This window comes from Clupea harengus, chromosome 1 (assembly GCF_900700415.2).
Source record: "Clupea harengus chromosome 1, Ch_v2.0.2, whole genome shotgun sequence".
In the NCBI taxonomy this organism is placed as follows: Eukaryota; Metazoa; Chordata; class Actinopteri; order Clupeiformes; family Clupeidae; genus Clupea; species Clupea harengus.
In genome coordinates, this window is record NC_045152.1 from 4,186,399 (window position 1) to 4,200,235 (window position 13,837).

General features: G+C 44.1%; 1 protein-coding gene across 1 annotated transcript; it reads left to right on the forward strand.

The window, feature by feature from the left end:
• Positions 1 to 1,722: 1,722 nt before the first annotated feature.
• On the forward strand, positions 1,723 to 10,449 carry trap1 (TNF receptor-associated protein 1). The gene is made up of 18 exons (XM_012836280.3): positions 1,723 to 1,929; positions 2,297 to 2,461; positions 2,640 to 2,722; positions 3,124 to 3,264; positions 3,856 to 3,927; positions 4,439 to 4,599; positions 5,188 to 5,297; positions 5,416 to 5,489; positions 6,055 to 6,210; positions 6,595 to 6,715; positions 7,297 to 7,366; positions 7,623 to 7,770; positions 7,985 to 8,170; positions 8,570 to 8,708; positions 9,171 to 9,256; positions 9,439 to 9,584; positions 9,885 to 9,957; positions 10,107 to 10,449. The coding sequence occupies exons 1-18, from the start codon at positions 1,809 to 1,811 to the stop codon at positions 10,206 to 10,208; spliced, it is 2,154 nt and encodes a 717-aa protein (XP_012691734.2). The 5' UTR covers positions 1,723 to 1,808; the 3' UTR covers positions 10,209 to 10,449.
• The last annotated feature ends 3,388 nt before the right edge of the window (positions 10,450 to 13,837 follow it).

Sequence of the window (13,837 nt, forward strand, 5' to 3'; positions counted from 1 at the left end):
CGCGACCTCAGGCCTACCTGCGTGTGTGTGTGTGTGTGTGTCCTGTGTCGCCTCCATATATGCACGTGTGTGTTCCAGTGTGTCGTGTGTGCCATTAAAAACCTGACAAAGGTCTTAATTATATTATTAAAAACCTGACAAAGGTCTTAATTATTATGATATAGAAAGTGTTCTCAAGGACTTACCTGTAGGCACATCAGAAGTGACAGTACCCTTGGAAGAGGCATGGTAGTCTTTTTTGACACCATTCTTAACCCTGTGTGACCAAAGCTAAGTTTTTTTCACAAACTGTAAACACAAATCAGACTACATTCAGGAAACCTCTGGACCCAATGACTGAACACTGCTCAAAATTGAAAGAAAAAAAAATGCTTTCATGTCATGTATCAGCCGATGTATACATACGTCTGATGATTCATTGTATTATCAAAGAAATGGAGAACACATTGTTAAAAGAAATATATATATTATGAAAAAGGTCATTCCCATCTTGGGTAGATATATAGTATTTGAAACCAGCTTAAGAAAAGAGTAATCCTTTTTGCAGTGTCTATTTACAATTTACACTCTAATCTCTCAGGACATCGACTGTATATAGTTAGTATATGGCAGCATAGTGTAGTTCATAGACATATATATAGGGTTAGGGTCTATATATGTCTATGGTGTGGTGGCCAGGCAAATTAACCCATTTTGGAGTCAAAAATAGAATGAATTGTAAAATATTTTTTTTCAGCATAGATCATTTCTATGAGGTGTCCAGAACAACATACTAAAAGTCCTAAGAAATCCTAGTTGAGGAAATATGTTTAATTCTCATCAATCTGAGATGTGTGCTAATAATGCATGGCAAAAATACACCTCAAAAATTTAATTTTTTCCTTTACTCTTATCAAAATAAAACTTTACATAATGAAAGTACCCATGAAAAGTAATTTTTTTTGTATTACAAGTTTCTTTGAAAATGAATTTTAATATGCAAATGAGCTATACACTAATCGAATATGCCCAAAATACACCCAAATAGGCTTAATTTTTTCCTTTACTCCTACCACAATAAAACTTTATATAGTAAAAGTATACATGAAAAGTAACTTTTTTGGTATTACAAGTTTCTTTTTTAATTAATTTGAATATGCACATGAGCGTCACACTTATTGAATATGTCCTAATTGCATAGGCAGAAACACCATACCCCTGGCAGGTACTACCAAGCCAGGCAGTTTTCAGGTTAGAGGCCAGTCTAAAAGCAGCATTGCCATCTCCCGCTGGCAGTAGGATGATTGGATGAAGATTGGGCCGATGTATTTGTCATACATATGAATGGTGTTTCTGCCTGTGGACATATTCAATAAGTGTGGCGCTCATGTGCATATTCAAATTAATTTCAAAAGACACTTGTAATACAAAAAATGTTACTTTTCATGGGTACTTTCATTGTGTAAAGTTTCATTTTTTTTTTTAGGTGTATTTTTACCATGCATTATTAGCACACATCTCAGATTGATGAGAATTAAGCATATTTCCTCAACTAGGATTTCTTAGGACTTTTAGTATGTTGTTCTGGACACCTCATAGAAATGATCTATGCTGAAAAAAAATATTTTACAATTAGTCTGTCGTAAAACGCAATTTAGGACTATAGTTGTCTCAGGAGCACTCGAAAGCAATACTATTCTGTCAGGCATATCCCTGGATATCGTACTTACGTCATCAATGAGCGTTTGGTGTGGGCCTTATGCTTACGGGTAGGTGTTGTGTCGCATACTTGTTTAACACGCCGGATAGGTCAAATAATCCCAGTGAAGATGTCTCGGTGTTTAACATTAATCAAGCATACTGCTGGAATTTCTCAGCGAGCAAGCTCAAGACTTGCGTTTTCTGGTCGTGGAGCTGGAAGTAAAGTTCTAACAGCTACGTTTAAAACAGGTATAACTGGAAAACGTTAGCTACTAAATGTTTAACTTAAGTCATACTGATGCTGGTCCGTAGGTTTGCTGCCCTTAGAAATGGAGAGTTATAGCTACATTTAAATCCAAGGTCAGGCAGGTAGATATTAACGTATGCAATGGTCAAGAAATGAATAATTGTATTAGGTCCTAGTCTTGCCAGCATGAAACAGATGTAGCTAGCTAACGTTAGCCTGTTTATGTCAGCCTGGCTGACACTACCTGCTAGAGTAACTTACATGCTGTCTATGAGGCGTTGCATTGCGTATAACGTTAATCAATAACGTCTACGTATCAAATTGAACGATGAACTAATGTGACATGTTACACTTCTTTGTATTTGTCAGATGATGCTCGAGTTGGGAAACAGCGGTATCACACAAAACCCCACTTCTGGGGTTCCAGTCACTCCGGTGTTTCACCGATCCAGAGATGTTACAGCACACAGCAGGCCGAGATCACGGAAGAGGAACCTTTACATTCCATCATAACTGATACGGAGAACGTAGAAGGTGTGGAAGCTTATGCAGCCTAGACATTTTGTGTTGGCAACCAAAATGTGTGGTGTTTTTTTCTGTGCGTGTGGATAGATGTTTTCACCTGTGCCCAATGACAACATCCATTAAATAGCTGTCATATGTAGACCCCTTCGTTATATTAATGATCGCTTTCATGTTGTGGTTCTTCAAGGCTCATTTTCCAAGCATGAGTTCCAGGCAGAGACGAAGAAACTCCTGGACATTGTTGCCAGGTCACTGTACTCTGAGAAAGAGGTTTGTGCATTTGTGTTTGCATATCTAGCATCCTATTTAAACCTGTGCACAATTCACTGCAGTATGTGGAGAAGTTGGCATTATTACTGTCCTCTTCACGTTTTTTTTTTTTTTTTTTACTCAGGCACATCACAAGTTGCATGTAATTGTTGTTTCACTACAAAGGCTCTCTGTAACAAGAGGTGTTGTTTTTTTTTAACTTGACATCACGCTATTCCCTTTGCCCCCACTACATAGTCACTCTGAAATGCTGAGACCTCAGTGTGAGAAGTAATTAAATTCAGTTTTATTTATATAGTGCCAACAAATATAATTGTCTCAAGGCGCAAGAAGTAGGCAGTCGTCACATGATGTTAAGGTGACGCTGTAACAGCCATTGGTCTTTGTTGTCCTTCGCTCAGGTGTTTATCCGTGAACTCATCTCCAACGGCAGTGATGCTCTGGAGAAGCTGCGTCACCGTCTGATCACAGGAGGCGGGGAGACCGCCCCCATGGAGATCCACCTGCAGACAGACGCTGCCAAAGGCACCCTCACCATCCAGGTGTTTGCTCAGAGCACGCACCCTCAAGCACATCCACTCACACACATGCTCGCACACGCTCACACACACGCTCAAGCACTCACACGCTCACACACACGAGCTCACACACACACACACATGCGCTCACACACACACACACACGCTCACACACACGCTCAAGCACTCACACTCTCACACACACGAGCTCACACACACATGCGCTTACACACACGCACACGCTCACGCACACGCTCACACACACACACACACACACACACACACACACACACACACACACACTCACACATGCCCACTCGGCTAACTTAGAGCTCATATGAGCACGGCGTCCAAGCATACCAAGTCTACGGTCACTGTGTCCAGCTAGACACACACACACACACGCACGCACATATATAACCTCACTCACTTCTAAAAGGTAGTGGTCAGGTATTTATCTAAAGCGACTTTACCACTTCTACAGCATTCTTGCATAATATTACTGAGTGAGTATATGCTCTTAAGAGCATTGTTTTAACAGTACACTCTACCATAATGATGCTGTATGTGGTATCTCCAGTTTTCATGACTTCTGGTGTCTCTCTTCAATGTTAGGACACAGGGATCGGGATGAACCAGGAGGATCTGGTGGCCAATCTGGGTACCATTGCTCGTTCTGGCTCGAAGGTACCTGCTCTTTCCAATCTCCTCTCTTTTTGTAAGGATAGTCAAATACAATTAAGAGCATTCTACCCACTTTCACTGAGATCCATACAATTTATGGCCCTCTTGTAACTCTATATATAACTTGTTGTGTCATTACTCTGAATTGCTCAGTTGAACTCATGTCACCTAATCTCTTTCCTATTCTGTTTCTCTCTCTCCTTCTCTCTCTTTCCATTTCTGTTTTCCTCTATGTCTCTCTGTCTTGCGCTCTCTCTCTCTCTCTCCTATATCTCTTCTCGTTCTCTCTTTCTGTCTCTCTCCTCTTTCTCTCTCTCTCTCTCCCCCTCTCTCTCTCTCTCTCCCTCTCTCTCTCTCTCTCTCTCTCTCTCCCTCCCCCTCTCTCTCTCTCTCCCCCTCTCTCTCTCTCTCCCTCTCTCTCTCTCTCTCTCTCTCTCCCCCTCTCTCTCCTCTTTCTCTCTCTCTCTCCCACTCCCCCACTCCCACTCCCTTTCTTGTGCTCTGTCCCCCTCAGGCTTTCCTGGATGCATTGCAGAGTCAGGCAGAGGCCAGCAGCTCCATCATTGGTCAGTTTGGGGTGGGCTTCTACTCGTCGTTCATGGTTTCAGATCAGGTGGAGGTGTTCTCCCAGTCTGCAGAGCCTGGAACCCCTGGATACAAATGGACCTCAGATGGGTAAGATCACACTTAGAGTGAGTGAGTGTGTGTGTCTGCGGATGTTTGTGTCAGAGAGAAAGTGTGTGTATGTGTCAGTGTGTCATTTATATATATATATATATATATATATATATATATATATATTTATATTGATCTATTAATGTTAATATGACCCTCTGTGACCATGATTGGTGTGAATGAAGGTGTGAAGCTTAGACAGTCTCAGTTTCCATGTTAGAGGTCTATGAATGTCCTTTGTCTGTGAATGTGTTGGGCGATGGAAAGAAAGTATGTGTTTGATAATGCTCATGCTGACATGTGACAGAAAGGGTTGTGTGTGTGTGTGTGTGTGTGTGTGTGAGTGCTGCGTAGTGTAATGCTTAATTTATGCTACTCCGAGCCCTCTCCGAGCAAACCTCGTACGGGAATCTCGTACGGGAAGTTAGAAAAATGAGTAGGTGCACGACAGCCTCTCCGAGGTGCTCAGAGAGGGTTCGGAGAGAGCGGTTGAAGTCGGAGAGGCGTTCCCTGTGTCCGACTCCGTGAAATCGGAGTAGCATAAATTTCGCTTAACGCGCGTCTGTCTGCGTGTGATTGCCTCCTCAGCTCCGGACTGTTTGAGGTTGCAGAGGCCACTGGAGTTCGCCAGGGCACCAAGATCGTCCTGCACCTGAAAGATGAGTGCAAAGAATTTGCATCCGAAGACCGGGTCAAAGGTCAGTTCAGTGCCTATGATGTGGTTTGATCACTCAAAACAACTGGATAGACACTACACGTCATTACCATTTAGTCTTGCTGTGATTGAGGCAGAACTCTTTGTGCTTTTGGTTGCAGAGGTTGTCACCAAGTACAGCAACTTTGTTAGTTTTCCCATTTTTCTTAATGGGCGAAGACTTAATACCCTGCAGGTGAGTTTTTTTTTTCCTTTCCTCCTTGTACTCTTTCTTTTTCTTCCTGGCCCCTTCCTTTCATCCATTCTTTTCTTTATACATGCCTGTGCATGTATTGCATGAAGCAGTGTTATTGCTGTGTTAATATATGAAATAGTGTTATTGCGGTGTTAATGCATGTAATAGTGTTTTGCAGTAGTGTTATTGCTGTGTTAATATATAAAGTAGTGTTATTGAGATGTTAATGCCTGTAGTAGTGTTATTGTTGTGTTAATACATGAAGCAGTGTTATTGCGGTGTTAATGCATGTAATAGTGTTATGCAGTAGTGTTATTGTTGTGTTAATACATGAAGCAGTGTTATTGCGGTGTTAATGCATGTAATAGTGTTATGCAGTAGTGTTATTGCTGTGTTAATGCATGTAGTAGTTTTATGCAGTAGTGTTATTGAGGTGTTAATGCATGTAGCAGTGTCATGTAGTAGTGTTATTGCTGTGTTAATGCATGTAGTAGTGTTATTGCTGTGCTAATACACAATAATGTGCTAATATATGAGAGTTGTTGTCCCCTCTCTCACTCCTCAGGCCCTGTGGATGATGGAGCCAAAGGAGATCAGTGAGTGGCAGCATGAGGAGTTCTACCGTTACGTGGCTCAGGCGTATGATAAGCCTCGCTACACCCTGCACTACCGCGCAGACGCCCCCCTCAACATCCGCAGCATCTTTTATGTGCCCGACGTGGTGAGTGAGAGAGACATGCCTTTCTAAAATGAGCTGCATTTAGGCCGCCTTGTGTGGTAACAGTATTTTTATGTGTCTAAGGCTACTTTGAGGTCTGCCCTCATAAGGCATTGAATCACTGTTTGAAATGTTATGCACTTAACACTTGTTGTTCCCATAGATATTTATAGTAAAATTCCCCCTCAAACGGGTGTTCTGATATACACCTGGCTTTATGATGCATAGACCTTGAAGTCAGCTGTGCATATGAGATGTGTGTAAACCAGTGTGTGATGTGTTTATATCAGTGTATATGCTGTTTACTGTTTTTAAAGCAGTCCCTAGTCTCCACTGACTCATTGAAACTGACGGCTGTTGTGTGTGTGTGCGTTTGTGTGTGAGCAGAAGCCCACCATGTTTGATGTCAGCCGTGAGATGGGTTCCAGCGTGGCGCTGTACAGCCGCAAGGTTCTGATCCAGACCAAAGCTGCCGACATCCTGCCCAAGTGGCTCCGCTTCCTCCGAGGTGAGCCTCCCTCCCCTCCCCTCCCCTCCCCTCCCCTCCAGCAATCAGTATATCTAAGCTATCGGCTATCATTGGCGTTCCAAACACTATCAGTGGCTGCACCATTGCATTTTCAGTAATAGAGGATGGAGAAGGGGAAGGCTTCTGTAGTGTTGCCATTTGCCTGTAGAACGCTTTGTGAATAGGAAATAAACACTTTTTGAGGCTTCAGCCGAGCCATAAACAATTCCAGACAGAAGGAAGGGGAGAAACTGTATTGGCTGTTGAGCTCAAATATCAACAACCTTTCGCCCGAATGGTGGACTGCATCAGTGGGGTTGAGGTGGAGAGGAGTTGGCTGCTTTTGAGTCCAAATGAACGTGATTGATGGGTCCCTCCCCGACAGGGGGACCATAGATGGCACTGTGAACAGGGTCCAGAATTTGGTGCCTAACACACACACACACACATTCATGCTCTCTCTCCCTCTCTACTGTATTTCTTTTCTTTGAAATGGTCTAGATGGCCACTGTGCTCTGCGTGGACTGGTAGGGAGATTAACCTCATGAAGGCTTTGTAATGTAGTGAGTTTGTTTCTGTAGGTGTGGTGGACAGTGAGGATATCCCCCTGAATCTCAGCAGAGAGCTGCTTCAGGAGAGCACCCTCATCAGGTGAGTTTGTGCATTACACACATGCACAGGTGACTGACTGTCTCACTCCTGGATGCTATTGATCCGGAAAGTTCTTTCAGATGTAGGCGCATCAAGAACTGTAGTTAGCACCCCATACCACACAGAAAAATAAAATCATATTTTAAAAATGCCACACCCGACAAGATCTTTTTAGTATGCCTTTGAGGTGGAGCAGGTTCTGTGTACTTTGGTTCTGGCCGTTGTTTCCTCCGCCGTGACGATGTGGTCTCCTCAGGAAACTGCGGGACGTCCTCCAGCAGCGCGTGATCCGCTTCTTCCTGGACCAGAGCAAGAAGGACCCGGAGAAGTACGCTCGCTTCTTCGAGGACTACGGCCTCTTCATGCGGGAGGGGATTGTCACCACAGCAGAGCAGGACGTCAAGGTAACCATGGAAACTATCAGTAACTATCTGTACTAGTGTACTAGAAGATTTTCAATCCTACATCTCAAGTTTTTTTTTTTTTGCTTGTCCTGTGTTTCTCAGTGGAAGTTTTTGCCACTGATTTCTAACCGTCCCCTCTCCTGTCCCCTCTCCTGTCCCCTCTCCTGTCCTTTCTCCTGTCCCCTCTCCTGTACCGTGTACCTCGTCTCTGCAGGAGGACATTGCCAAACTGTTGCGCTTCGAGTCGTCCGCGCTGCCCGCTGGGCAGCAGACCAGCCTGATGGAGTACAGCAGTCGCATGCAGGCGGGCACCCGCAACATCTACTACCTGTGTGCCCCCAACCGCCACCTGGCCGAGCACTCGCCCTACTTTGAGGCCATGAAGCAGAAGGACATGGAGGTGAGCAAGGGGGCGGGGTGGGTTGGGGTGGGTTGGGGTGGGGGGTCATAGAGTGGGGGTCACAGAGTGGGCAGAGGTTTACCATCAGGCTGTGGGTGTGGAGTTATAGGGCCTTGGTGTGTTTATGTAGAATGGAAGCACAGGAAATGTGTGTCATTTTGTTTAGTTACTGAAGTGTTGCATCATTCCATTCTCTGAAGGAAGGAAAGAATGAAAGTAGAGATTAAATAAGATTTACACTGATGATTCTTGATGACTGAAAGAATGAGGGCCTGAGATGAAGTTAGGATCAAGTATAATGAATGTTTTGTTTAATTATTATTATTATTATTATTATTATTATTATTATTATTTCTCCTGTTAATGTAGGATGTTTTTTTCCCCCTTGATCTCTCTTAGGTCCTCTTCTGCTACGAGCAGTTTGATGAGCTCACACTCCTCCACCTGCGAGAGTTTGACAAGAAGAAGATGATCTCCGCGGAGACAGACATCGTGGTGGACCACTATAAAGAGGAGAAGTTTCAGGATGTCAAACCAGGTTAGTGGCTCTTGCACAATATTTACAAGACTGTGGTTCAGGAGGTAGAGTAGTCCAGCCACCGGAAGGTTGCTAGTTCGATCCCAACTCCCCCGACCATGTGTCAAAGTGACCTTGAGCACGACCCCTAACTGCCCCCAGCCTTGGTGGTTGCCTCCACCGTCAGTGTGTGAATGGTCAGAGGTGTGAGACATTAACCTGTAAACCTGTGAAGTATTTTGTGTGCTTATGAGTAGAAAAGCACTGTTGAAATGCATTCCATTTATCATTTTAGTAGTTGGAAATTTCTCAACGGTCATTCACATTCCAAACAGATGGGGGCACCCTAGCCCTTTTTAAGAGGTCTAATTTAAGGGTGTTTCTTGGAGGTTGAACAATGTGAGAATATACCCCAACGCACATTCAGAACACTTGAACATTTTCTCAACTGTGTGTGTGTGTGTGTGTGTGTGTGCACCTCAGAATCTGAGAAGTTGACCGAACCGGAAGCCGAGGATCTGATGGCCTGGATGAGGAACAGTCTGGGGTCCAAAGTCACCAACGTAAAGGTAGCAGCAGCGTGGCCCCATATGTGCACATCTAATACACACACACGCACATGTATGTGCGTGCGTGCGTGCATGCATGCACACATTCAGCTACACAAGTTGTAGCTCTGAGCGTCTGTCCCAGAGTGTCAAAGCTGTGTGTTGTCCTTTATACATTGTGTGTGTGTGTGTGTGATCCCCAGATAACGCCACGTCTGGAAACACACCCAGCCATGATCACAGTGCTGGAGATGGGCGCTGCCCGCCACTTCCTGCGCACCCAGCAGCTGGCGCGGAGTGCAGAGGAGCGGGCCAAGATGCTGCAGCCCACCCTGGAAATCAACGCTGGGTAAGGAGGAGGAGGCTGCTGCAGCTCACTCACTCCTTTAGTTTAGGAAGAGTACTCAAGTCATATCAGTACCATAAGCCCATCTCTCTGCCTTGAGGCTTAACCAGTTATAGGGTTGGTGATTACAACTGTGGTTGGTTAGTCTTGTTTGTGGATTAACCATTAACCTAATGGGTGCATTTACACACAAACTGAATAGCCCTGGTGGAGAAGATTGACTAAGATTGGGGTTTACCACATATTGCTCATTGCATTTTTGTAATGGTACTCACCTGTGTTGTCTCTTGTTTTCTTCTTTAGTCATGATCTGATTAAGAAGCTGCACTCCCTGAAAGACTCCAACTCTGAGCTGGCACAGCTGCTTCTGGAGCAGGTACGGTGGCCTCTAGGGGTCACATTTACTGTGTTACTGCTGATGTGTGCTTCAAAGAGTGAAGCCATCCAATCAATTTCATGTTGAGCATGGCTTCATTGGACACTCACTGGTGTTTTACACATGCATGCCCTTTTGCTGTCCCTTAGATCTACGACAACGCCATGATCGCGGCAGGTCTGAACGACGACCCCAGACCCATGATCGCACGGCTCAACGACCTGCTGACCAAAGCCCTGGAGAAGCACTGACCCCTGCCCTCTGAACCCACCCCCCATCACCCCACGTGCCCACCCTGCCCTCACATCGTTTACCGTTTAAGACTCTCGCCCGCTTATCCCCTCATCCCAAACGAACTATGCCTTTGTCACATATGATTGGAACTTGTGGAGTCGCCACCACCACCGCCGCCGCCTCAGAGAGAGAGAGAGAGAGAGAGAGAGAGAGAGAGAGAGAGAGAGAGAGAGAGAGAGAGAGAGAGAGAGAGAGAGAGAGAGAGAGAGAGAGAGAGAGAGAGAGAGAGAGAGAGAGAGAGAGAGAGAGAGAGAGAGAGAGAGAGAGAGAGAGAGAGAGAGAGAGAGAGAGCGCGCGCGCGCACAGGAAGGCCTCAAGCTGAATACATCTCCTTGAGATGTCTGCATGTGGAAGGCTGTGTTTGTGTGTGGAGCCTCTGGAGGAGAGTGTGTGTGTGTGTGTGTGTGGAGCCTCTGGAGGAGAGTGTGTGTGTGTGTGTGGAGGCTGATGCCTGGCCTCGCTGGGGTGCTGCTGGAACAGTCAGGGTACTCCGTGTGGGTTAAGATGAGAGGAGGCTGTTCATTCAGTATATGAGTGTGATATGAGTTGGGAGGGCTGCAATATAGCTATGGTTTAATGTTTGAAGATGTTGGGGGGAAAAAGCCATCAAGAAGAGAGATTGGAACCTTCTCCGACCTCCGTCAGTGAAGAGTAATGGGTCTAGCTTTTATTTTTAGTTTGTATTTATGCAGCGTTTTTTGAGCAAGAGCACTTGTCCACGATGAAAGATTTGTGGCCCGACGATAAGACGGCCCTAGTGAGGTCGTTGAGTTGCAGACTGACGTCCATCAGCAGAAGGGAGGATCCAGCACATTATATGCCAGAGGCAAAATTCAGCCACCCTTAAAATGGAATTCATTTTTTCCCCGAGGCTTCCCTGCTCTTTCAGTCAAACGCTCACACACAAACCTCTCCTGTGACTATTTTGTTGTGTGCATTTCATGTCAATTGAGATGTTTTAGTATCATTTCTTGTGTCATGATAAAAATCATTTCAGAGAAAATGATCTTAATTCAAAGGAGATTCATTTATTCAAATGTTCATTGATGAAGATGTGAACATAAAAATAATTAAAGTATGGGGACAAACACTCAATGTTAGCTGTCACATAAACAATGGTGTGTCTTGTAATTATAATAAATTGTTTAATTAAATTAAACTTTATAAAAGTATTAATGAAATATGTTAGTTAAAATGTAAATTTGACTTGGAAGCAGTTAAATTACTGTGAAATAAAGTACTCTGCAAGTATCTTTTACTTCGGCATAGAAATATATCAATTCTATATTGTTTTTATAAAGTATAATGTAACCCGCTGTGGTCACAATATAACTATAGCACCATTTCCATCACTGGGAGTACACATGGGAGTACATGGTGAGTCAGGCAGAGGCAGTCAGCGAGGAAAGGGCTGTGTTCGTTTGAAATCCACCTACAGCCATATGGCTGCAAAGAGGTTGGCAGACGTGCCCCAAATTGATCCTTTGAATAATACACTAGCCGGATAAAACCATTTTCCATTTCCAAAGTTCCATTTGGACTATTTTCAGGATAATTTGGACCACAGTGTATGGATGGAACTCTTAATGCTCCAGAAAGTTAAAGATCCAAACCCTTCTATAATAGTTCCCTATTGTGGATCAGCCTCCCCATCTTAGCAGCAGAGGTAACTTGCCTGCACTCGGTTCAATCAGCCAGTTGTTTCTCGTTATTCTTCCTTTGTTTATGGTTTACTCCAATGGGAATATTACGTGTTGCACTCAAAAACTCGTCATTACAGTTCCAGCCAGGAACTTAGTTAAAAGTATAGGCAGAATGTAGATGCTGCTGCAATGACCCAATAGAACAGGTGAAGGCTTCAACATGCCGCCACACAAATTTAAATTAAGTATGAATGGAAGACAACATGTGGCGAAGGGTTCCAAATGTCCTCCTCTCCCTCAATGCTTGAAAAGCAACCGAAATACAATTTATTATTAGTTCAATGACGTTGTAAGATCACGATGAGAGGATAAATATGTACTTTGTCTCCCCCTACTGGTAACATTTTAGCGCACTCCAGTTGACCTTAGAAGGTATTGCTTTGGAATGTTTATATTCTCTATGATTGTGCAAGAATAACATGAGTTTTCTTAAGCCTTGTGAGAATATTTGCATTCCTTTGGAGATAACATATATCTAACCTCACATACTTGAATACATTTCTCTTAAAGCCTGCACTCACACCTGTATAAGAAGATTCAGTGATGAGATTTTGTTCGAACTGTAATTCCTCTAACAGCTTTCACATGCTGACTAAGACGTATCCTTCCTGTTCAGTTGCAGACGGTTCCAATGCCAACAAACAGGCTGTTTTTCCCCTGCTGTCTCATTCTTTAAGAAACGAACAGAAGTCCTGATGCGGGCCAAATCAAACCAGACCTGTGTTTCTGTGGAAAGGACAGAGGACAATAACATGCATACAGCTATGTAAACAGCAGATCATACACGGCCTCATTTAAAATAATACATCTGAGCTCATATTTAGGCACGGCCTTTGAAAGAGCACTGGATTGTGTGCAGCAGAAGTACGAGTATTTTCTCTTTTCCTAAAATAACTCAAATGAAATCTTTGAGGCGAGTAGCAATTTCAAAAATGTTGTTATATATTCATCCACCCAATCCTGTTTTTCTGGGTGTTTCTCTAGTTCTACAAGGTTATCCTACCTATTGTTTACCACAATTGTGCTGCACAGCCAGATCATGAAGGGACTTGCATTTTTGTTCTTGGGTTGGCATAGTACCATGTTAAGCAGATACAGTCATTAATCCTTTTTTCAAATGCAAAACCCTCTGAGGGCTTTTGTATTTATCTTGGTTGCAGTGCTGTGAAGGCACATTTGTTCATTTCTCAGATTGCATCCATACACATGACAAAACAGAGAAAATCCCAGATTCCCTCTTTCACTGTGTAGTGTAAGTGGTACAAGACCAGTTCCCCTCTCACAGCCATATTGGTTGGCACTGCCAGTGTTTGGTGTTGTAACACAGAAGAGGGGCATTGAGATGCAGGTCTAATGCATTATTGAGGCTGCTGCTGCTGCAGCTGCACAGGAGCCTCTCGTGGCGGACTCGCTCCGTGTCTGTTTTCTTAGCTCGGGACACAATGTTCTCGGAGCCACAGTGCAAGCGAGCGTGCAGGCGGTGTGGAGACAGCCGTGATGGACTGACTGAGGCAGACTGCAGCGATGCAGCACAGGAGCGGGTTATGTAACGGGCAGGGCTGCAGGAACGTGCTGCCAATGAGCGGAGTCTCTCCCTCCCATCCTGTCGGAGAGATCCTGTTCTTCTCTTCACCCCCGCCACCAGATAAGATCACGTCTTAAAACAGCAACTGGGCTCGTTTTTCTCGTTATTTAGGAAAATAATTACCATGATGAAGGGTTTCATAATGATTTGGAAATGCCTTGCAAGCTTATAAACTATAACCGTGTATAATTCTTTACCAGCCAGTTGCATGTTGCAGTTTTGTTCAAGAGACGACTGTGATTTTGCAGAATAGCTGGGTGCTTCATCAGACGGATACACAAGTGTTACAATCCAGTCT